The sequence below is a fragment of the Trichosurus vulpecula genome, chromosome 4 (genome assembly GCF_011100635.1).
Source record: "Trichosurus vulpecula isolate mTriVul1 chromosome 4, mTriVul1.pri, whole genome shotgun sequence".
NCBI lineage: Eukaryota > Metazoa > Chordata > Mammalia > Diprotodontia > Phalangeridae > Trichosurus > Trichosurus vulpecula.
This window is the reverse complement of record NC_050576.1, coordinates 135,998,268-136,024,884: the sequence shown is the minus strand read 5'-3', so window position 1 is coordinate 136,024,884 and position 26,617 is coordinate 135,998,268. Positions and strand designations below refer to the sequence as shown.

The following is a 26,617-nucleotide window of genomic DNA, read 5'->3' as shown; positions in this document are numbered from 1 at the left end:
AGTGCCCTCTTTTCTGTCCTTAATAGTCTTGTAATTAACAGCTGACATTTGGGGATGGAGTAGTAGGAAGAAGCACAGCAAGCTCTCTCCATACACATACACTCCTCCCAAACTCCTACAAACAGATCTACGAAATGCACCAGACTGCATCCTGATTGGGAAATTCACATAAATTAGAATGAGTTATTTTTCCAACCCAGGTCAGAACAGGGATCTAGAGAGATGTGTGGACATTGGAGATGAGATGTGGCCAGTGTGGGAGGTAGAAGATTCCAGCTCTGGGAGATGCTGCACACCAGGGCAAAAAGAGGTTCCAGATCCAAAATAAAGGCACTTAAATTTGTGTAGAATGCAGGAACAGGTGCCAAATGATAGCTCTGTCATTCACTACCTGCAGGTAACAGACCTATGAAAGACTGACAATGGGGTCTGTCCTTATGGTGACATTCCAAGGTGAGAGTCCAGAGCCCTGGACTGTATACAAACCAGTCCTGAAACAAACAGCAGATGAGTGGCTCATCCCCCACAAGTAAACAAGCTTCTCAGTTCCAGATTCTAGCCCAGTCTAAAGCTTGCAGATGAATAACCAGGGCAGGAATGTCAAACAAAAGGGAGGTTTACAGTTTTGTAACTGCAAACAAGCAGCATTTCTAGCTGGAAAGTCATAATGATAGTGACTGGGTCCAGCAGCAGTCTACTGAAACTCCAAACTGAGCAAGCCCACAGTTGTGTTGTTCAGACACAAACTCATGCCAAGAACTTGCAAAGCTAAAATGGGGTAGAACAGAGGGCAGAAATAAAATTTTGCCCTGAATCAGACCATGCTGGAAGCACTGAAAGCTTTCAGATGACAACTCTATACCTCTAAGTAAGCAACAGGAAAACCAGGCTAGACATTCCTTCCAGAAATACACAGAACCTGGACCTAACAAAGTCCATAAAGTCCAGAAGTAGGCACAAACAAAAAAAAAACACAAAGCACTGAAAAGCTTGCAGATCCTAGCCTAAGCTATTCCCGAGATGCTAGAATAGCATAGCACTGAACGCCTCCAGGAAAATGGCAGCAGGACCAGCCCAGACATTCTCTCCAAAAGTTTACAGAGCCTGGCCCTAAAAATGGCAAAGATCACAAAGCTAAGAACAGATCCCTTAGGTTTTCATGCAGAGATCTCTATGCAGGTTGACATGAATCTATCAATCTCTGGTTTTTATAGTCACTCAACCAATCCTCATCCATATAACTCTATTTTCACTTTTTCCATATCTTCCCATCTAGTCTGCAAGGATATCATTAAGTTACTTTCTCAAATGTCTTGCTGAAATCCAGGAATACTATGTCTATGGCATTCGTGTAACCTATTCATATATAGGAATCCTATCAAAAATGAAATGAACTTAAGCTGGCATAACTTATTTTTGATGAGTCCAAAAGTGATCACTGTTGCTGTTACAAAAATGTTCAAACCATTGCTTTAATAGTGTCTCCTAGAATTTTCCCATCAAAGTCACTCTATAAGTCACATCAAAATCAGTCTATAATTTGAAGAATCTATCCTCTTTTCCTCTTTGAAAATCAGGGCAGCCACCTATCTCCATTCTTACAGCTTGTTCTCCATGATACTTAAAAGATCACCAAAATCATATCCACATACATATCCGCTAGTTCTTTCAGTACTCTGAGATATAACTTATCTGGGCTTGCTAACTTGAAATTACTAAAGGAAGCTAGGTGATGTCTTATCATTTCTTCATTTCTGCCAAGTTCAAATTCCTTTACTATGTAAAGGGAAATCTAGAGTGTTGTAGGGAAACCGGCCAATAAGGAGGACCCAGTCATTGCTGCATGTATAAAACATGTCTATTGCCAATGCACATGAAGGATTAATGAGCATACTATCTCCCCACCTAGCCACCATCTGGCCATGAACTCATGGCACTTCTCTTTTTTGTTGTTGTTGTTGTTGTCTGTTTTTTATATCTTTCATAATCAGTGATAGAACACACCAGGTTATGACCTTGTGACCTTAGAAAGGTCAAAAGAGTGATCAAATGTCCCCTCAGCATTTGAAGCTGTTAGCAGCAGCCATGCCTGGTGAGCTGCCCAACCTATTTGATGCAGACAAACACTGAATTGACCTAGTAGCTGAGAGACTGTGTCTTTCAAGAAAGTTAGCAACTTATCCATAGACTACACCACACCTAGAAGTGAATTTGGTGAGAAGAGTGCTTCACTTCAATGGCTGGGCACAGGGAGCCGGAAGACATCCATAGAGACTGCACAGACCCAAAGCCCAGGAGGATGACAGTGTTATGTGAGTGCATTCACAAGGGCTGCCCAAGCACCAGCAGGATGCAGGATGCGTTGTTCACAGGTTCCAAAGTGTTCCAAAGCCTTCCAGTATGAAGACTATTGGGGTGTAGAGAATCAGCATTTTGGAAAAACTGAAGAATCTTCTACAATTTATAAAACAAGGAAGCAAAAACTAAGAGGAAATAGGACTGGCACCATCTGGCCTGTTTGATACTGAAAAATATAAATGACTCCATGGAAAAAACATAGAAATGGATATGGCCTATCTTTTATTTTGTTTCATATCTCTAATCTCCTTCTCTGTACCCAATCCCCCTGCCACCCAATTTTTTTTAAAAAATCCTTTCTTGTCACAGATAAGCATAGTCAAGTAAAATAAATATGCACCCTGGGCATGTCCAAAAATGTATATCTCATTGTGCACTTCTAGTCAGTTACCTCATAGGAGGTGTGTAGCCTATTGTAACATTGGTTCTCTAACGTTGTGATTAGTTATGTCATTGATCAGTTATTAGATCTTTTCAATTTGTTTTTCATTATGGTACCATAGTATAAGTTATTTCTGTTTTGCTCACTTCGTTCTGCATAAGTTGATACAAGTCTTCTCAGGTTTTTCTGAATCCATCCCTTTTGTCATTTCCTATGGCAGCACCATAATAATTCATTACATTCGTGTGACATAATGTGTTCAGTTATTCCCCAAATAATGGGTACCCCCTCCCTTAGGTTACAGTTCTTTTTCCTACAACAAAAAGTACTGCTGTGAATATTTTTGTACATATGAGTCCTTTATCTCTTTCTTGGATCTATTTGAGGTATATGCCTAGTAGTAGTACTGCAGAATCAAAGGGTTCACAGATTAGTGAATATGGGGGTATAGTTCCCAATAGCTTTCAAGAATGCTTGACCAATTCTCAGCTCCACCCAGAGCAAAGTAATGTACCTGTGTTCTAACATCCTCTCCAACAACTGTCATCTTCCTTTTTGTCATCTTTGCTGTTCTGATGGGCGTCAGGTAGAACCTCAGAGTTGTTTGAATTTCAGTTTCTCTTATTATCATCATTTGGAGCATTTATTTCATATGGCTGTTGACAGCTTAGATTTCTTCCCATAAGAATGATCTGCTCGTATCCTTTGACCATTTATCTCTTGGAATGGATCTTTTTCTTTTACATTTGAGTCAAGCCTCTATATACCTTGGATACCAGACCCTTATCAGAGAAATTAACTGTAAAAACTTATGCTGTTAGCTGCCTTCTAATTTTAACAGCATTTATTTTGTTCGTACAAAAGCGTTGTCCGCTTTATCTCATCTGTGATTTTGAAAGGCATCTCCTTCCCTACTCTTCTTATTTGTTTATGATATGACTTTTTATAAATATCTATTTGGAGCATATTGTGATATATAGCATGAAATTTTAAGCCTAATTACTGACAGAATGCTTTCCAATTTTTCTAGTAGTTTTTGCTGAATAGTGAGTTCTGATTCTATTAGATGATTTCTTTAGTTTTATCTAGCTCTATGCTATTATGTTTTGTTCTATGAGTAGCTAATCTATCTCATCAACTTTTCTATTTTTTAACTAATACCAAAGTCCTGATTATGGGGTTTTTTTAAATAAAGATTGAAATGACAACTTTTTTATTATTTCTCTTGAGATTCTTGATATTCTATTTCTCTATATGAATTTCATCATTCTTTCTTTTGCTCTATGAAGTAACCCTTTAATATTTTGGTACCAGGTAAGTAAATTAATTTGGATAGCATTATCATTTTTATCATTATATTGGTAAAGCCAAATACAATGAGTAATCAAGATCTCTCTGATTATCTAAGTCTGCCTTTGCTTTTATAAAGAGTGTTTTGTAGCTCCTCTGTGTATCTTGGTAGGTGAAATCTCAAATATTTTATATATTTTATACATTTTGCAAATATTTGGAATGGAATTTCTCTTTCTATCACTTTCTACTAGGTTTTACTACTGATGTAGAAAAGCTAATGATTTAAATGGGTTTCTTTTATAACCCTATACTTCATATCCTCTTTATTGGCCCTGATCTTACTGGACATCCTCTAGCATTTTTAATCATATATAATACTGGCTCTTGGTTTTATATAGATTCTATTTGCTATGTCAAGGTCTGTTTATTACTATTTTTTTAAAATATTTTTAACAAAAATGGATGCTGTTATTTATTAAAAAGAAGATCTGAGTTCATATACTGTTTCAGATACTTATTGGCTATGTGGTTTTGGGTAAATCACTTAACCTGTTTCAGCTTCAATTTCCTCATCTGTCAATGGAAATATGATCACATACTTCACAGGATTGCTGTGATGATCATATGTGATAATCCATGTACAGTGCTATCCAAACTTTAAATCTATATGTCTTTGCTATTATCATAATTATTATTATCATTATGAATATTAGTCTATGCATAGTTATTTTTTTCTGCTTTATCTCTCCTTGGTTTAGGTATTGAGACCATATTTGCATTATAGAAGGAATATGGTAGGATTACCTTTTCCCATTTTTGCAAACAATTTATATAATATTCAAATTGTTATGGGAAAAAATACATAACACAGTGATTTGTGACCTGGAATAATAATAACAACTAAAAAACATTCACACTATAGCAAGTTTAAATTTTGCAAATTGCTTTATATTTATTATCTCATATCATGACCCTGGGGGATAGATGTTATTATTATTCTGTTTTTACAGATGAGAAATTTAGGCTGAGAGAGAAAAAGCCACTTACCCAGAGTCATACAGCTAGTGAGTGTTTGAGGGCAGGATTAGAATTTTGGTCTTGACTCCAAGTCCAGTACTCTATCCATTATACTACCTAGCTGTCTTTGCTGCAATTTGCAGAAAAGAAAGACTCAGGGATGAAATTTAGAATTGAGACTTCTCTGAACCTCAAAGGATAAGACTCACAAAAACTGCTGGATACATTAAAGAGAACAAAGACTATCAATAAAATTTACAGGTTGTAGAGAAAATTCAAATTCAGAATATCATCAAATAAAAGGAAAAACAAAGAAACGACCATTTTTTTAATTTCCTTGAATAATTTGCCCAGTGTTCATCAGCAAAGCCAAGTATATGCAGTTAGAACAAAGAAGCGCTTTAGACTTAAAGTAACATTCAGAAATTCCTAAAGCATCCTTCAAAGTAAGGCTCACTGCTCAACTAAGAATCAGAGATTTTTCCATCTTTACCAGAATTCATTTTTCTTTGAATGTTTGACAGAATTTACTTATGCATGTATCTGACCTGTTTTTTTTTTCTTTTAGATCTCATTTATGGCTTGCTAATGTCTTTTTCTGAGATTAGGCTATTTAAATTTTCTATTTTTTTGTTCTATTAATCTGAATACTTTGTTTTTATAAATATGCATCTTTTATTTGTTATTAGTTTTGTTAGCATATAATTGGCCCAATTTATCACTTTCTAACCCATTATTTTATATCTCCATTTGTGGTGAATTATTCTTTTTCATTTTTTATATTGGTTATTTGCTTTTTTTCTCTCTTCTGAAAAATCAGAATTAATCAGCTTTTTGCAAAAACTGGCACCTAGTTTTATTTTTCAGCTCAATGGCTTGTTTGCTCTCAATTTCATCAGTCTCTTCTTGATCTTCAGACCTTCTGTTCTTGTTTGAGGGGTTTTTTTAATTTGATACTTCTTCTCGTGTGTCCAATTCATTGATCTGCCATTTCCCATTTATTGATGAAAGTATTTAGAGTTAAATTTTCCCCTTAGGACTCTTTTGGCTACATCCTAAAAGTTTTATTGTGTTACCTCATTGTTGTCTTAGATGAAATTATCTGTTGTTTTTCAGATTTGTTCTTTTACTCACTTTAGAATAAACTTATTTATTTTCCATTTAAATTTTAATCCTTTCTGCAAAGGTCTTTTATTGATTATAAATGCATTGCATTGTGGTCAGTAATGGGTATGTATAATATTTATGCCTTTCTGCATTTGTTTGTAAAGGTTTTTATGCCCTAGCCTAGAACTTGGTTAATCTTTGTAAAGGTGCCATACACAGTATATACGTACATATATATATATATATATATATATATATATATATATATATATATATATATATATATATATAATACATATAATATATATACACATACATACATACATATATATGTATGTGTGTATATGTGTGTATATATGTATATACATATATGTATGTATATGTGTATGTATGTGTGTGTGTATAAATATATATATATATATATGTATATATTCCTTTCTATTCCCATTCAGTTGTCCCCATAGAGTTATCATATCTAGTTTTTTTAAATCCTATTCAGGACTCAAACTTCTTTCTTGTTTATCTTTTTATCACATTTATCAAGGTCTAAAAGGCTATATATAGGCCCCAATTATTACAGTTTGAGTAACTATTTCTCCCATTAATTCAATTAATTTTTCTTTTAAGTACATAGATCCTATTCCACTTGGCGAATATATGTATATATACATACACACACATATACTTACATATACATATATTCATACCTATGTACACATGCATACACAAATATATAGTATTGATATTATTTTACTATGGGGCCCTTAAGCATAATGAAATTTCCCTATATATCTCTTTTAATTCTATCTTCTTTTATTGTTTCCTTGTCTAAAATCATGTTTGTTCTCCATCACCTCATTTTAGATCTGTGCAAATCATAATATTTTGAGTGTGTTTCTTTTAAACAACATATTGTTGGATTCCACTTTTTAATCCAGTCTGCTATCCCTGTCAGGTTTATAACTGAATTTATCCCATTCAGATGCACAGCTCTGAATATTTATCGCGCATTTCTCTCCATTATAACCTCTTTTACTTTTTTTTCTTTTTGCCTATTGCCACACTCTTTACAAAGAACAAAAAAGTGGAGAAAGAAAAGAAACATGATCAACACTGGTGCTCTATAATGGATGTTCCACACTACTGCCCTTCCTCTCTTCCCTTCACCCATACTGATCATCAGTTCTTACTTACCCTTTCTTTCCTCCACCCTCCAAAGTTTGCTTTACTTTGTGACTATTAATTTTCCCCATCTACTTTCTCCCCTACTTAAGCCTCACTTTCCCCTCTCTCTTCTCTCTCCTCTTTTCTGTTAGGTTTAATATATTTCTACACCAAACTTTGTATGTGTTCAATCCTTTTTTGGTCCAGATAAGCATGAAGGGTGTGTGTTACCTATTTCCTCTCCCCCTTCCTTCATATTTTTTATTCACTTATTCTTTTTTTAATTATTTTTTCTTTTTTTTTTTGGAGGGGGAAATGCAAGGCAATTGGGGTTAAGTGACTTGCCCAAGGTCACACAACTAGTAAGTGTGTCAAGTGCCTGAGGTCGCATTTGAACTCAGGTCCTCATGACTCTAGGGCTGGTACTCTACTCACTGTGCCACCTAGCTGCCCCTATTCACTTATTCTTATACATTCTAATTATGAGTTCTATCTCCTTCTCCTTCTTTCTTCCCTAATGTATTCTTTTACCCCTCCAGCTTCTTTCCTCTTTTAAGACCATTAAAAAATAACAATAACATACACACACACACACACACACACACACACCCTTGATCTTAATTTAACTTCCTCTATGATATTAAGGTTCTGAAGAAAGCTGATTCATTCCCCACTATCAAAATGTAACCCTTGTTTCAATGAGCCAATTTAATGGGACTCTCATCATTGGTGAAAACCAATATTCCATGTTTGCATGAGGGCTGAGTTGGTGAGACTTAGAGAGAGGAGGGATTCTGGTCTTCTGCTTTCTAGCTTCCAGAGAGGTACATGATTCCAAATTCTATTCAGGTCCCTGTGTGGCGGGTGAAAGATGAAATGACTCAGGAAACAAAGGTTCAATTTTTCAAGCATATTAATTTATTAAGCAGTTCATGCCAATTGCCTAACAAGTTGAGACCAGGCCCCTTCTTCAGCTTAGGGCTGGACCCTGAATACAGTGAGAGACAGACTTTACATAATAAAAACAATTAAACAAGGCCAAGTAATTAAAAGGAAGCAATACAACATTAGGTAATCTGATTTCTAATTGGATGAAATATTAGTGAACTTTCTAAGTTGGGGGAGGGGGGGGTGCAGATTTCAAAATTCTGTGAAATCAGAAAAAGAGGCATCCCACTCTCCCAACAAGTACCTGTGACCAATCAAAGGAACATGGAAACAAGAACTAATTGATCACTATGGGGCCAGTTTTCAGATAAGATATATGAATTGCTTGAGGTGTACAATTGTGAGAAAACTCCTTGCATCAGTCTTTGGATCTGATTGGGTTTCTGGTCAGCATAACCTAGGTCCTTAGTTAAGGGTCTCTAAACAGTAGGTGGAGGTGGTCCAGCTTCCCAGCCACAGAGGGCTACTTTCAAACAATACAATAAAGTTTTCTCCCAGTTCTCACAATTAAATAAAGTTTTCTCTGAAGACAGAAGTTGGACTAGAACTATAATTGAATAGAGAGGGAACTGAGCTAGCTCCAGAATTGAATCACAAGATGGAATCAATGTGGTTGACTCAAATCCCACAATTAACCACTTGCTTTACTAATCTCTTCAATTCCTTCGATTCTCTCACCTGAAGATGGAAATATTCTGGGAAGAAGCCAACATGTGGAGGAGCAGGCTCTTCAATCATGTCCCTAGTTCCAGTTTACTACTCTAGAGAGTCTAGAGAATTTCTCCTAGGGTAAGATCTGATACTCTCTTCTGGTTGAACTGAATTATCTCACTTCCAATACGTAGTTTGGGGCCCTCATTCACTATTAAAGGACAGTAATCAGGACTGCAGCTTGAAGCTAAAAAGTATTTCCCCTAGGCTAACAATATTTAGAGAGGCAAATAGATATGGTTCTAGCCTGGCTCTCTTCTGAGGAGAAGAAAGTGGCCATTCTCGAGCCCCAATCTCCTGCTTTCCTTCTTGGCAGGAATAAAAAGCCTACCTTGGAGAAGGGTGGGAAGAAGAGATTCCAAAGGTATCTATTCTTGCCACCCCACAAGCCACGTCTAGACAAACCCATGTGGGCACATATAACCTATGTGGGCAAAACAAGACTGTCCCCCACATACACCTATAGAAATATATGTCTTTAGTTATCTTATAGCCCCTCCCGATCATCCAGATTTATCTTGATTCCCATGTTTGCATTTCAGTTTCTACTCAACTCTGATCTTTTCATCATGAATGCTTAAAAATCTTTTATTCCATTAGGGGGTGAGGAAGGGAGAGTAATATTCATATTCTAAGATATCCTTTCCTTTATAGTGTTAGCTGAAAATTCTTCTGTGATCTTAACTGTAATTCCTTAGAACTTAAACTCTTTCTTTCTGAATGATTGCAGTATTTTTTCAGTTACCTGAAAGCTCTGGATTTTGGTTATGATATTCCTGGAAATTCTTATTTGGGTGTTTCTTTTAGGAATTAATTGTGGATTCCTTCTATTTTTCCTTTGTCCTCTAGTTCTAAAAGATCTGAGCTGTTTTCATTTATTATTTCTGGAAATATGTTATCTAATCTTGTTTTTTGAATCCTTAGGGCCCCCATAATTAGCCATGTAGATACCTAGTTAGCAAGAATAATTAGTTGAAAAAAGAAAGATACTTGATAGTCTACTGACGAAGCAACTCCTATGGAGTAGAAGCTAGCTATCCCCACCAAGTGTGAACCCAACTGCCATATAACTTGCCTACAGAGCAAGCAAAGACATGCTAGCTCCCCTTCAGGGAAAGACAGGAGGAAGCATGTGCTGGGCAAGACCAACCACCACCTCCCCTCAAACCCAAGGGGAGATATCCCAGTTCTCTGACCCCAAGAGCCTTGGAAATATCAACGCTCTCCAGGTCACTGGTGCTGCTTCCAGTTCAAGCTCTATAGCCATCATTGAAGAGAGAAATTACTGTGAAAAAGAGTGTCTGCCACCACCATCACTAACTGCTGACCAGCTGCCATCAATTGGCAAGTAAGCCCAGGACCTCTGAGCATTGCAGCACTCACAGACCACGAGCCTTGCTTCCAGCCCTTTGTAGCCATAATCCTGGGAAGCAACACCCATGGAGATGTGGCCTGGCAAATTCTTATGCAAATACTGCAACTTTGCTATATAAGACCCAAAAAAGAAAATTTTTCCACTAAAGTCACTGTGTCAAATTGTTCAGTGTTATAAACTGGCATGATTTATCAGTGAAAATTACATTACAGAGGATACATTGCCATCTGCTTTGCCACTACACCCTAAAGACCATGGAACCTTTCCATAGGACTTGCAGCTAAAATTTTCCATATATGTTTCTATTGAGCCTTTTTTGTATCCTCAGCACTTAGTACAATGCCTGGTACATAGTAAGTACTTAATAAATGCTTCTTGTTTCCCCTATTATACTGTAAGCTCCACGAATACAGGAACTGACTTACTTTTCTATTTGTATCTCTAGCATTTTGAATATAATAAACACTAAATAAAAACTCTTTCATTCATTCATAGTGGGGTCCATTCCTCTTTCACTGTATAAATTTTCTAGTGAATAGGAACATAGGCTGTAAGAGAATAATAGAAGAAAACCTTATAGACCACACTTTATGATAGCAGTTCTTAAAATTTTTGATCTCAGAACCCCTTTACTCTCTTAAAAATTATTGAGCATCCTCCTCCAATAGCTTTTGTTTATGTGGGTTACATCTATTGATACATAGCATATTGGGAATTAAAACATCTTGTGCTGATGATAATGATGGTGATGGTGGTGGTAATGGTGATGAAGAAAATGGTTCTGACAGACTCACTGATGGGGTCTCAGGGTCCCAAAAGTGTCCCCGACCACACTTAAAGAATTATTGCTCTAAGGATGGTTTCAGAAAAACCTGGAAAGATTTATATGAACTCACACAAAGGGAAGTGAGCAGAACCAGGAGAACATTGTACACAGTTACAGTGGTGCTGTAATGATAATCAACTGTGAAAGACTTAGCTACTCTAATCAAGACAATGATCCAAGATAATTCCAAAGGACTCATGATGAAAAATTCTATCCACCTCCAGAGAAACAAACTCTAAATGCAGAGTGAAACATACTTTTTTAACTTTCTTTATTTTTATTGTTTTGTTTTGTCTGTGTTTCAACACAACATGGTTTTTGCAAGAAAGTTAATATGAAAATATGTTTTGGATGACTTCACTTGTATAATCGATATCAAATTGTTTGTCTTCTCAAGGACAGGAGAGGAGCAGGAGGGAAGGACAGAATTTTGAACTCAAAATGATTTTTAAAAATTTTTACATGCAATTATAAAATAACAAATTTTTAAGAGAATTATTGTGCTAGAATCTAGCCCAACAAGGCAAGCACCACCACCACCCAACAAGGGTGAAGCTAGGGGTCAGAGATATTAGCTAATAACTATCATTTAGACAGAACTTTAAGGTTTGCAAAGCAACTTACAAATCTTGTTTTATCCTCACTACAACACTGAGAAGTAGGTGCTATTATTATTCCCATTCTGCAGATGAGGAAACTGAGGCATCTAAAAGTTGAGTGACCTACCCAGAGTCATATAACCTATGTGTGTCTGAGATTAGAGTTGGAACTCAAGTCTTCCTGACTCCAAGCCCAATACTTCACCACCTAGTTGCCTATGTGACAAGCTTACTGAAAATGAAAGAGAATGAAAGAAAATGAAAGAGCAATATTGTTTTTCAAATGACTTTGAGTAGCAAATACTGTATTTCCCCATGTATAAGATGCACCTTAATTTTGGGGCCCGAAATTTGGGAAAAAAAATATATAAAGTTATCGAACTCAAGTTTTATTCATCTGCTCATAGCTTTCAGGCATCTTTTGGGCAAGTCTGGTGCATGTACACATGCCTAGTCCATTCCGTTTCATGAACCTGAAGCACCAATTGTGTCCACCTTTGAAATCAGTAACTTCTTTTTCATCAGCAATTCTTCTTGCCTCATGCTGAACCATGTCTGTGGACTCAGGAATTCCTTTGCTCTTCAATCCATATCTTCAATTCCCTCAGGTCATTTTGCTGACTCGCCTCTCATGGCCTTCTTCTGCCGTGGCATTTTCAGTGGGGTTTCTTCTTCCCGTAGCCAGTCTTGGATTGTTTTCTGAGTTGGAAGAGGACCAAACTTACGTTCAGCAGCACGATTTCCATTCACTTTTGCAAACTGGATCACTTTTAACTTGAATTCAGCACTGTACAAAAATCTTTTCTGAGCCATTTCCGGGCAGAATGTGGCAAAACATAACCTAATATACCAGTAACACATGTGAAACAATGAGCACAAAGACAGTAAGCATGGAAAAAGTGAGAAATGCATGTAAAAAAATCTACAACCACTATATAAGATGCACCCAGTTTTTAGACCCCAAATTTTTCAAAAAATGTACATGGGGAAATACTGTAGGTTATTTTGACTATTATAAATACCCAAATTAACTATAAAGGATATTTGGAGAAAGACACTATTTGCATCCAGAGAAAGAACTAATAAATACAAGTTTGTATAGAATAATTTTACATATATATGTATATATAATATGTATACATCATATGTACACACACATATGTGCATGTGTGTATGTGTATATATATATTGTGTATATATATATTCATGTCTAATGGCACCCATCTCTAGGGCAGGCTGGAGGGAGGATAGAAAAGGAAAAGAAGGAAAAAAAAAGTTCGCATGATAATTTTGTTGTAATATTTGAAAGGAAAAGCAAGATGTGCTTAGTAGATTTGCACTTTCATTTAAAATCATCATTTTTATTTTACAGTGTTATGGAAATGCTCATTTTATTCCATAAATATGTATTAATATAAAAAGGGGAAAAATTTTTTAAATTTAAAAAAAAGAACATGAAAGACAGCTTGCTATTTCCCCTCAATGTAACCGATAGGTACTAAGTAAAGTGCATAATCACCTGAGTAATCATGGGACTGCCCACTGTCTGACCCTTATTGTTGAAAAAACTCTGGCAAGTGCCTAGCAGTACATTATTATAGTCTTACATATTGGTGTTTCCTTGAGTACACTGTATACTGTGCATAGATTTAAGCTAAAATGAGCTTATATATAGGGCTTTTATATCTTTAAAGCATTGGTGTGAAGCATTTGAATTGAAACCTGGTGATAGATTTTTTGATGCCAGGTATACCTAATATCCCTGAAGAAGGTTAAAGAGGAAATCTTTTTTGAGGCTGTGAATTACTTAAGGGAGATATGGAATACTTATTAAAGGTTTTAAAGTAGAGTCACATAGTAAAGAAGAGATAGAAATAAAAACTTAAAAATGATAGACAGCACACCCATGAGAAAGAGTTGACATCTGGAGATGGTAAGTTAGATACATGCCAAAATCAGGACTTCACAATGGTAAGTTCTGATCCTTTGCATAGAGTTGCCATGACCATCTGGCATGCAACCATTTGAGTCTTGGATAGGATGGGACATGCCACAGGAGAGACAATATAGCAGTGGGAAGTTACTGAAATGAAGAAAAGAAGGAGACTAGTGAGCAGTATCAAGGAAGAAACATAAGATCTAACATGTAGTCTGAAATCAAGGGACCCTTGTTCTTAGAGTGCTAGAATGCTTGGAAAGACAAGAGAAGCAATTTGGTATGACAAATCCATGGAAAGCTTATGCTATATTCCTCAACACACACCAAAAGGTGGTAGAGATCCCACAAGTTTTGCATTGCATGTAGAAAGACTGCTTCTGAGATGAATAGTCAAGGAAGCAATGAAACCTGAAGAAGTAGATGATGCTAGGCAATCCCAAGTGATCCCTGGACAGATAAATAATGTGCATATGACACTACAAAGACTCCTGATTGGGCTCAAATAAAGATGAAATAGCCAAGTGGACATGAGCTACTGAGCACAATTAAATTATCTGAGAAAAAAATTTTATCAGAGAGGTCAGAAGAACACCTTCCATAATGTCTTCACATATAAGGTCTACAGAAATAAACTAAGAGACAACCCTGAACTCCTGCAGAAGTGACTATGAAGAGATAGCATCCTGTTGTGTTATGTAATATTTAGAACCAATAACTTTGCAGCTAGTGCCAACACTAGTGCTCTGGAATAAATGAGAATGAAATTTCCATCTTTTAGCTCCATTAGTATAAGCTTAAAATTCCTTAAGCAAATTTGGAGTGTCAGTGTAAGTGATCAGGCATCTCTGGTATAACAAAACCAGATGAGCATTGATTAGGAGCAACTCTGACTTAATCAAAGTACCAGCAGAATACTAGACACAGTGAACTGGGTCTCAACAGCTAGATATTCTGACTATGCCTCCTGTGCAGAAAATTACAAGGTCTAAATTACTGAAGACCTAGAAAAAAAATCTCACCACCAAGTCCCTGGCACTGTCAACTGGTTCAACATCAGAAATTGATATGATTTCATCAGCAAAAATGACATTAAAGAAGAAGCATCATCATGGGATTTGTCCATCTTACTTTTAGCTGAACCTTCCTCTGTTTGTTGTCACACCATCAGAATGTAAGCTCCTTGAAATTCAACAGGAAATCTTTTCTATTTGTATCCCCAGTGCTTACCGTAATGCTTTATATATTCTAATTACTTAATAAATTTTTTTCACTTATTCCAGTGACTTTGGAAATATTGCTTAATCTGTCTAAGTTTCTGTTTCTTCAACCTCACACTACCTACTTTTGGAAAATGAGGACATATATGAGTACTATGAGTTTTGAGGAAACATCTCTTCAGAAAAAGAAAACTCCTAGATCAAAGAAACAGAGTTATGGGGTTCTCAGGGTATGCTTTATGCCATTCCTATTGGCAACAAGATGGACCAAACTAATTCCAGTCAGTCAATAAGCATTTATTGAATACCTGCTATGTGCCAGGCACTGTGCTAAGCACTGGAGATACAAGAAGGAACAAAAGACAATCCCTTAAAGAGCTCACAATGGGAGGAGATAAGCAAGCAAATACATAAAAACAAGCTGTATATAGGATAAGTAGGAAATAATCAATACAGAGAAGACAGTAGAATTAAGAGGATCTGGGAAAGGCTTCCTGTAGAAGAGGATATTTTAATTGGGATTTGAAGGAAGCCAGGAGGCATAGACAGGAGGGAAACATTCCAGACATGGGAGGGAGCCAAAGAAAATGCCCAGAACTGAGAGATGAAGTGTCTTGTTGAAGGAACAGCAAGGAGGCCAGTGGCCCTGCACTGAAGAATATGTGGTAAGGAATAAGGTGTAAGAAGACTGGAAAAAATAGGAGTGGTGAGAGGCTAGGTCATAAAGGACTTTGAATGTATAACAGAGGATTTTGTATTTAACCCTGGAAGTGATGGGGTGCCACTGGAGTTTATTCAGTCAGGGGATAACATGGTCAGACTTTTTCTTGAGAAAAAACAAATTGGGGCAGCTGAACAGAGAATGAAGTGGGGAGAGACTAAAGGCAAGCAGACCCATCAGCAGGCTACATCAGTGGTTCAAGAATGAGGTGATAAAGGACCTCCATCAGGGTGGTGGCAAGCATCAGAGGACAGGAGACATATTCAAGAGATATTGCAAAGGTGAAATTGACAGGGGTGAGAGAAATAATGGCACCTAGGTTTTGAACCTGGGGAATGGGGAGGACAGTGGTGGCTTGGAGAGTAATAGAGAAGCTTGGAGGGGGAAAAGATAATGAGTTAAGTTTTGGACATATTGAGTTTAAGATGCATATTGGACATCTTATTCAAGATGTCTAACAGGCAGCTGGAGATGTGAATTGGAAGTCAGCAAAGAGTTCAGGGCAAGATAAGTAGATTTGGGAATCAGCTGATGATATCACCAAGTAAAGTATCACCAAGTAAAGTATAAGAGGTAGAAGGGGTCCGGGATAGAGCCCTTTAGGATAGCCATGGTTAAAGCACATGACCTTGATGAGGATCCAAGAAAGGAGACTGAGAAGGAGTGGTCTGATATAGGAAGAGAACCAGGATACAGTGGTGTCCCAAAAACCTGGAGAGAAGAGACTGTCAAGAAGAACAGGGTGATCGACAGTATCAAAAATTGCGGAAAGATAAAGAAGAATGAGGATGAGAAAAGGCCATTGGATTTGGCAATTAAGAGATCATTGGGTGAGCAGGATGGTTTCATAAAAACCCAGGAAGACTTATACGAACTGATTCAAAGTGAACTGAGAAGAATCAGGAGAATATTGAACACAGTAAAACAATACTGTGACAATGATCAACTGTGAAAGACTTGCTACCCTGAACAATACAATGATCCAGGAAAATTCCAAAGGACCCATGATGAAAAATGATATCCATCCCTTGGAAGAGGACTGGTGAATTCTGAGTGCAAATTGAAGTAAGCTTCTTTTTGCATTATTTTTCTTGCTTTTTTATAACATGGATAATATGGAAATACATTTTGCATGACTTTGCTTGTATATTTGCTTGCATTCTCAATGGGTAGGGTAGAGGCTAGAGGAAAGGAAAGGATTTGGAACTCAAAATTGTTAAAAATGAATGTTAAAAATAAAGAAATGAAAGAGATTCCTGGAAACTTTGGAGAGAACAGTTTAGGTGGAATGATGTGGTCAGAAGACAGATTGTAAGGGGTTAAGAAGAGAGTGAAAAGAGAGAAAATGGAGGCAAAGACTGAAGACAACATTCTCAAGGAGTTTAGCCACAAAGGGCAGAAGGGATATCGCGTGATAGTTAGTGGGGATAGAAAAATCAAATGAGGGGTTTTTGACGATGGGAGAGACTTGGGAATGTTTGTAAGCAGTAGGGAAGGAGCCAGTGGTCAGGAAACGACTTAAGGTAAGTGACAGTATGAAGATGACAAAGGGGGCAATCTGTTGGAGATGATGGGATGGAATAGCATTACTTGTTCAAGAGGAAGAATTTGCCTTGGCAAGGAGTAATACCACCTCCTCTTATGAGGAAAGAGTGAAGGAGGAGATAGTAGCAGAAAGCATCTGAGTGATATAAGATGAGAAAGGGGAGTTCCCATGAATGGCCCCAAATTTTTCTGTAAAATATGATTCAAGGTTGTCAGCAGGAGAGTGAGGGGAAAAGAAACTGTAGGATATTTAAGGAGGAATAACAAGGTTTGGAAGCCACCGTCGAGAATAGGATAGTGAGTTGATAAGAGAGGTATAGAAGGATTGCCTAGCAGCAGTGAGGATCTATTTGAGTTTGTGTGACAAATTTGCCATGGACCCAGTCAGAGAGGTTGCATGATTGCATTTTGGAGCAGTTCTTTACAATCTTAGAGGTTACTATCTCTACAGAGAAATGCACTTTCAGATTCCCACCTAGGTCTCACCTGATCTTTTTCAACTCTTTTCATTCCAAGGTTTAAATACTTCCCCCATTTCCTTTCTACCTTGGAATTCTGCTGATTGTTTACTCTGAGCAAATCTAAAAAGTTATAAAAATCTACTCTGTACCCAAAGAAACTGACACTAGCCTGAGCTGACTTCCTTAGTGTGCCAATTAACTTTTTTTTTCTTTTTCCTGTTTGGCTCCTCACTTTTTGACACACATACCCAACACACACACACACCCAACAGACCTTTCAGACTTTATGGCAGGTGACATTCTCCATGGGCTTTCACGGAAGGTAGACTGGGAAATTTTCACAATACATTTAACTTACAGGTGTGTGTGATATGAACTTACGAATCAAAGAATTAAAACAGAGGCATCTCAAGGTGAAAGTAGAAAGGAAAATTTATTACGATCCTGCAGAAAAGGGCAACTCCAGACACCTCTCAGTGTCAGAGCACCCTGGACACAAAAATTGCGGTGTTTATATAGGTCCCTAACCGCAATTCCCCCTCCCAACCTCCTTCCTCTCGGCTTAAAGACGTAAGCTTTGAGGGTACAATCTGGATGCAATAAATCTATCCCAGGGACAATGGCAAGGAACAAATAGGATGGTTATTTTTGACAAGCAGTTGACGGACATAACCTTCCCACAATTCTTATCCCATTCTCCAATCAATCTGAAGTGATCAATCTATCTTAATGACAATGACAATGAACAAATGGTTTGGTTATCTGCGACAGGCAGAAGTCAGTTGTTGGTTACCTCATCTTCACATCTGTGGCAAACTATCCTTTCCCACCACTCTTGCTTCTGCAAAGGATGCCTCCCATCACCCTTACATCTGTGATGGATATCCCCCAGCACCCTTACATTTTGTCTCCCATCATTCATACCTAACTGGTCTTGCACGTCTACGTTGCACCTGGCTTTCTGGCTTTTCATCCATTCTTCTTCTGAGCTGAGGGTCCCTTATCCTGGGGTCAATACACAGGACGTGAGGATCCTGTGTCCTATCCTTACTGTCAGAGGATTTTATGGTTGCTGACTTATTCACCTCAACCCTTCTTTCTTTCAGGCTTCTCACCCTTAGGTAAATACACAGGATATGAGCATCCTGTGTCCTATTCTTATCCTCAGGGGCCTTACAGTCACTAGCTTGACTTATAGAAAGGAATATATCTAAGTAGAGAAATGGGACTCACTATCCTACTTATTTCTGTTTATTTAATTTGTCCCCTTTTATGAGAGGTCTTCACTCATTCCACACACAGGGTTGTCATGAGGAAACTGCTTTAATGTGCTATATAAAATGAGGAAGTAGTAGCAATAGTAGTACTACTAGTAGTATAATTATTTCTGAACCTACAAAAAAAATATTAAATAGAACCACCATATCCAGGGACTTTGCTACCTTGTTTTGTGTGAGCCACGTCTTTTGAGTTTGGGAGTACACCCGACTTTCATGAATATTTTGTCTTCTTTTTTAGACAGTAACATTTTACCAAGAGGTTAGCTATGAAGCTACAAGTTCTTATTATGAACTCCAGTAAGTATTATTTATTTTTTTAAAAAAGAAAAAAATCTAGCTGTAGTTGTTAGCCTTAACTTAAACATACCATTTATATTTTTAAAATATCATTAACTATAAACATAATTTGATTCAGATAATATTTGCACAAAGGGGCACCTTGCCCAGGTCAAATCTCCCAGTCTCAAAGGTGAAATTTATATGACCTTTATGAAAAATGTTTGCACTTTTAAAAATTATAAGTGGAAACCAATTGACTCTTCCACTCTATAAACAAGGCACTAGAATCCTAAGGAAAAAAACATGAAGTAGATATCCTCGGAAGACTTTCTTCTAAAGAAGGAGTGGGCATTTGAGAGTATTTTAAATTAACTAAATTTACAATCATATTTCTTGAAAAAAAAATTCCAAGCCTTGAATAATTATCGGAAACCTCTTTTGAACCCTTTCTTTATTGCCCTCTACAAAAATCATTCAGAGACAAAGTCAAGAAAGGCTCTGTCACCATAGAGATTGTTATAACTGAGTAGGCAGGATGAAAGAGGGCATTGGCCTTAGCATTTCAAATAAGATAGTAATCATGTACTTCACCTCTTGGGGGAAATGATCTTACCCTATAGCCATGGAGTGTTTAAAAACTCTCCCTAAGCCCTTAACAATTTCCAGAAAGTAGGCCTTCCTCTTCTTAGCTATGCTGCTGCTCCAAGGGAGTACTGCGTCCTCTGCCACTAATCTTTATCACCATTCCCAAGTAGTTTATCATATAATGTTAGCACGTTGGGTCCCTCTATCATTCTTTACTTTTTACTGAGTACAGAGCAAGATGCAGCATGTCATAGTAGGGAGAGAGCTGGTCTTAAGGTCAAGACATCCTAAATTCAAGTCCTGGCTTGTAGTCTCTGGCCAATCATTTATCTTCTCAATGCCCTAGGTAACCCTCTAAGACTCTTAAGTTGCAAAGCCTTTAAGACTCAGTTGGTTAAGCAATTGGCTGAACTCCCTACAGTGTGATAAAACAGGTCTGGACCAGCAACCCCTCCCCCCTACCAAAAAAATTACATAGGAAAGATAATTTTTCTGGAGTTACTTAGATCAGACATTTCTCCAAATGGTAAAACTATAGGAAAACTTTTTTTAAAAAAGAGATATTTGAGGGGCAGTTGATTTCTCTAAGGATATAAAGTTATTGGTTGATCTAGAAATATAAAAATTATGATGTATGTTGGTTTTCACATTTGATATAGAGAGGGGGAGGAGTTTTTTCCTATAATTTTTTAGAGAACAAAGAATTTTCTCTTGGGTCTTCACATTCTTTGACCTGGACATAATGTGATTTATAAACAATTATAGCCTCTGGTCCACTTTCTGATACTATACAAACCCTGCCATATAGCCTAACCCAAGCCAACCAACTACCCTTATGGCTGTCAATTATATCAGTTTTCAATCTTCAGAAGCAGCAGGTATAAATCAGACCTTGATATTGAGAGGCCAAGCATGAGTAAAAGTAGCAGGTCTTATCCAATAAGCAACAATGACCATTGGAACTGAGAGAGTTGTTGGGCAAATAGCAGTAGAGGTGGAATTAGAATGGAGTCAACTAGATGCTCTGATTCTCTTTCTTCTGTGTTAAGTTAACTAGAGTATACAAAGCTGTCATGTGAGGAAAGAAGCCCTTAAAATACTTCCCCAATCTATAGCTGGCTCAATGGTAGCACTGAGCAGTCACTGCCACCACTACCACCTTCCAAGCCTTTAGGATTTCCCCGGTAGATTAATCATACCATGTATATGACACTTTGCACCTGCCAACAAGTATGATGTCTACACCTTTACAAAGAGGCAAGGATATTGATTGACTAAGTGACTTTCAGTCTCGTGCTTTAATGATAATCTAAATGGACTTTTTTTTTCTTAGAACTGCTAACACAGGTCATTTGATGATTCAAATGCGACCCAGTCGGTTTGCAAAAACATGTCCATTATCTAGTCGGGTAAGTTTCGTAGGTATAAAAGTTAATAACTCACAATATCTATGTACTCTTATCAAGGTGCTGTCTAGTACTCAACTGGGTTTTTGGTCAACTATTGTGCGTGCAGGAGAAGTGATAAATTTAGAATTCTATTTTTAATTGGAATAGATGATGCAATCTTTTTTTTTGAGGCAATCAAAGTTAAGTGACTCACCCAGAGTCACACAGCTAGTGACTGTCTGAGGCTGGATTCGAATGCAGGTCTTCCTTACTCTGGTCTGGTACTCTGTCCACTGCACCACCTAGCAGCCCCAGTTATAATCATTCTTAAAAGATACACAAAAACAATGTAGAATTACAAATCATAGAAATGTTTACAGAAATGCCAAAATAACGTTAGAATAAACAAGAGCAAACTAATGTTGGTTGAATTGAAAGAAGCCCCCAACTTTATCTGCCATTTTCTGATCACTAATGCCAAAGGGGCCAATACTGCATGATATTAGCAACCATGGCCACTTCTCTGTCATTTTAACACTTCATTCATTTTCATAGTTTCAGGTCCACATGTACCTGATAATACCTTTTTTTCTTTTGATAAGTCCCTCTACTGTGAAACTTAAGTGAAGTCCTATGAGTCTTCCCCAGACTCGTCTGAAGTCAATTCTCATCATCTGCTGCCACCTTGGCAACATAACTAAGTTAAAACTGGCCTACAAATCCCTCCTTCCTCACCCAGATACACACAGATGAGCAGACTGTCACTGACAGCAAGGCTGTGTTGGCAAACACATGGGGTGTTGGACAGAACCATACTCTGCAAAGGAGGAAATACAACAGAAGCAACTGAGAAGGATACAAAGATAAGGGAAGTGGAGACATGCAAAGGAAGGGAAAGGGAAGGGAAGCAGTAATAATAATTCATTTATACTTCATTTTAAGATTCACACAGTTATTTACTCATAAGACCCTATTGAGGTTGACAAAACAAATGCCCCTCTGAACTGCTAAAATGGAAGAAACCCCAGGTCCAAAAAGAGAGATCTAGAATGAGTCAGAGGCTGATCACAATTTACAAAGATTACAACTGCATTTATTGCCTGAGAAGAAGCTAGAACAGAGACAATTTCTCAGCTGCTCAAAATGGAAGGTGAGGTATTTATACCAATTTGAGGTGTTTTGAACTTTTCTGAGGTATTTATAAGGGGTTAAAAGAGAAACCTAATAATTTGGGAAATCAGGTGGGAAGTGGAAGTCTAGGAAGAAGATATCTCTAAACACAATAATTCATAAAGCAGGAAGATTCCTGCTCTTTAGATAAGTCAGAAAGCAAGATGTTTGCTTTTTCCTCTGAGCTGATCAAGACTAGGTTCAGCAGTTGCAGGCATCTCCAAGTTCAGCTCAAGTTTATTTCTCAAAGGATCACTGGTACATCAAGCAGCCCTGGGCATCAGAAGTCTTCTCTTTGGCCAGCTGGGGTATTCCATTGTCTGGTTCCCCTGTGAAAAAGGGAAGCTCTAGCATATTTAATTGGGAAGTACAGGCATTAGAGAACTCATGTCCGCAAGGTGGATGGTACAAGTGTTATTCCTACTTTTCAGCTACAGAAACTGAGGTTCACAGAGGTTAACTGACTGACTCAGAATCACACAGTTAAGTAATATCAATCAACAAGCATCAATTAACCACAACTATGTACCAGGAACTGGAAATACAGAGACAAAAAGGAAATATACCTTGATCTCACGGATCTTAAATTCTACCAAAGAAAACAAGATGTGCATATTTATATATGTATACATATATAATATATGCATATGCATGTATTTGCAAAATATATATACAAATGCCTTCCCTCTGAAATTACCTCTAATTTATGCTGTATATATCTTGGATATACATATTATCTGCACATTGTCTCCTCCCCCAGAAGAGTTTGAGCTCCTTGAGAGTAGACTTATCTTTTTTTGCCTTTATATGACCAGAATTTATTACAATGCACAAGAAATGCTTTTGCCTGACTGACTACAAATGAAATGTTGATGTAGGAGGGAGCATTAACTACAAGAGGAATCAGAAAAGACCTTACATAGAAGGAGGTACCTGAGAAAAGCTTAGAAGGTCACAGGGACTGCCCTGGCAAAGCCATGGGTGTGTAAAGAACAGCTAAAAGGCCATCTGAATTGTAATAAGATTGGAAAGGTAGGCAGGAACCAGGCTATGAAGGATTTTAAATGCCAAACAAAGGAGTCTGTATTCAATTTCAGAGGCAATAAAGGAGTCTTGGAACTTCTTTAATAGGGGAGTGACATGGTTAGATGTTTGCTTTTTAATATCACGTTGGTAAACAGTGTGGAATATGAATTAGAGAGAGAAGAGACCAGTTAAGAGGCTATGATAATAATCCAGGCAAGGGATGATGACTTAAATTACAGTAGAGATCCTGAGAAGGGGATAGTTGTGAATGATACCATGGAGGAAGAATTGAAAATACTTGTGTAAGAAATGGTGGGAGGAGTTTTGTTTCCACAGGATAGTGATAGCAGATTGTAGGTCAGGTGACTGGTTCTAATCAGAGCTGTGATCTAGCAGAGACCAGACTTCCGATCAGGTGAAAGGTTAGAGGCTTGTACACATGCTTAATGAGCTGTTTGAGGAGGGCATGACATAGGCAGTCAGGGGGTTGAATCTGGCCAATGAAGAGCCAGGCGGGAGATTTGAATTGGGAGTCAATAAAAGGACTGGCGTTTTTCTGTGTCCTAGTACTCTCATGCACTCTGTTCAGGGGATATACTCATTTATTCAGAACGAATAAATGTAAAATATAATTAAAACCTTCCTGGCTTTCCAATGAGTATTGTTTATTACTAGACAGTGTAAGCATATTTATAACACTTGGTAACTGAATGGATATATTGGGTGTAGACAGGTGAAAAGACAAGTATGATTCTAAGGCTACAAATGGAAATGATCAGAAGGATGATAGTGACCTTGACAGAAATAAGAAAGTTAGGAAGAAGGACAGGTTTGGGGGAAAATATGAGTTCTGTTTTGGATATGTTGAGTTTGAGATATCTATGAGACATTCAATATGCACAATGTGTCCAAGGTGTCCAATATGTCTGCAGTTCTGTAACTGAACCCATGTAAACTGATAGGGTCACAAAGAGGCCAACTTCAAAGAGAAGAAGAACCACAAAGAGAAGAAGAACCTTGAGATACACCCACAGTTAGGGAAAAGGAGAGAATTCCAGGTGACTGAGAAGTAGCAGTTAGTGAAATATGAGAAGAACCAGGAAAGTGATATCAAAAAAAACAGAGAGGAAGGAGTATTAAGGAAGAGGGGAATAGTTAACAGTATCAGACACAGAGAGGTCAAGAATAAGTGCTGAGATTTAAAGTTGAGAGAACTCAGTTCAAGTGTGAAAGAATTCACTTAGAGGACCTTTTTATCTTACATGAAAAGGCATCAAGGGCCTCCTTAGCGAGAAAGCTAAGTGAGACGCTGATTGGGGGAGTTATGCTTATATAGAGGTTTCAGAATCATGATGTAGTTTTAGAGGTTTTTATGGAGTTTAATGATTAAAGACCTGACAGGATGACATAAGATGAGGGAGACAAAGGGAATTCTTTATGGCTTAAGGATTTAAGGACAGGGCAGGAGAATACAGTTTAAAACTTAAAGGACTCAGGGGAACACAGGATAAGAGAGACAAAAGCAATTCTTTTGGTTCAGTTTGAAGATAAGGGGGAAAGGATCTTAGGGCACCTTCAGGTTACAGAATAAACTAGGGGCTTCACAAAGTACAGGAAAAGCAACTCTTAACCCTTAGGACACTGTTTGTATCCACATCATAAGTACTGCCATTGTCTTTGGCAATTAGGAGATCACTGATAACTTTGGAGAACAATGTTTCAGCTGAGTGATGAGATCAGAAGCCAGATTGCAAGGTGTTGAAGTCAAAGCTAAGATTTGAATCCATGTTCAGAACTGTTATATATATACTTATGTGATTTCCCCCTCTTTTATTCAAATTTTTGTTTCCACATCTTTAATACTCCCTTACTCTCTTTCTCATATGAATTTTTCCCCTTAACCATCACCCCTTTAAGTAAATATGGGAAGGGGGAAAGGTTGATCAACACATTGACGAATTGAAGGGGGCAGTCCCCTTTATAAGTACAGATACAGAGACCCAAAAAGAAAATAATAATGAACAATCAATTGTCCCCTTAAGATTCAAAAGTCTCTTCTCATACAGCTGTCTGGCAAGGAACATCCTCAATGAAGTCCTCTGGTCCTTGGTATTTGTTCCAGCTATCTCCAGCACAGTATCCCAGAATCATCTTCTTCTTGTCTTCTTATATGAACCAGCTTTCTGCCCATTCTCCTATGAAAGTGACCGTAGCACAATTTTAAGTTACCATTTCTAATCCTTATACCCTGATCATTTTTACAAATTTAAAACTGGAACCTTGGCCAATTGTCATGTTTATGAAATTCACATCAGAACCCGTTTCTTATACCTTACATTAATCCATTATTAATTTCCTCACCAGGAGGGTGAGATTTTACTAAGGAATTAACAGGCTCCGGTACATACATAAAAACATTAAATAATCAGTTTTTAACATAGTACATATAAAATCATAAAACAATTCTGACTCCTAGTCATGCCATGTTTCTTTTAAGGCATTTACAAAATAAACCACAAACTATTCTTCTTTTAATATTACCAATTGTAACAAAACTTTCAGACAAGCATGATGTTAACCAGATAACAAAATAACATTCTTACAAGCCCTTGACCTAATTGTCTCCATACTGTTACAAAAGATTAAAGGACCCTAACATACAGGAACACACACACACGTGCGTGCACACACATATACACATATTATATATGTGTGTGTGTGTGTGTGTGTGTGAGTGTATAATTATACTAGTAACAAATATGAAGTCTAACTAGCTAGTTCTTGTTTGGGCTAAATTCCTAAACCTGATGGCTCAGTCTTATAGTAACCTAAGATGTTCCATAATCAATTATTTTAATAGCTTTCTTACTGTACTTACAAAACCTTCTGGTTATAGAAATTTGCCACTAAGAGATTAGGGACTTAACTAATAGTAAGGGAACAACATTTCACCAACTTCATGTCAACTCCAGGCAGAAGGTGTGTCAAACTGCAAACTGCATTGAGCCAGGCTTAAAGTCTGCAGGTTTAAGTTAAGGAATCAAGTCAAGAGAAGCCAACCTCAGCACATGTGGAACAATTGCCCTCTGTTTCAACAATCTGGCTAGCAGCTTCTGTGGGGGTGTAAGATCCACCCACAGCCAGCACCCAGAAAGCTGCCAACAGCACAGGTTCTTTTGATCTGCTTAACTAAGGAAAGCAAGGTGAAGGGGTTGACAAGCTTACT

General features: G+C 37.4%; 1 protein-coding gene across 1 annotated transcript in view; it reads left to right on the top strand.

Annotated features, from left to right (window-relative positions):
* The window catches only part of CATSPERE (catsper channel auxiliary subunit epsilon), a 159,602-nt gene that overhangs the window by 74,230 nt on the left and 58,755 nt on the right, over window positions 1–26,617 (top strand). Inside the window, exons 7-8 of the mRNA XM_036755546.1 lie at window positions 19,182–19,240; window positions 21,141–21,216. Of these exons, the coding sequence (XP_036611441.1) occupies window positions 19,182–19,240; window positions 21,141–21,216 (135 nt within the window). The remainder of the gene's footprint in view (window positions 1–19,181; window positions 19,241–21,140; window positions 21,217–26,617) is intronic.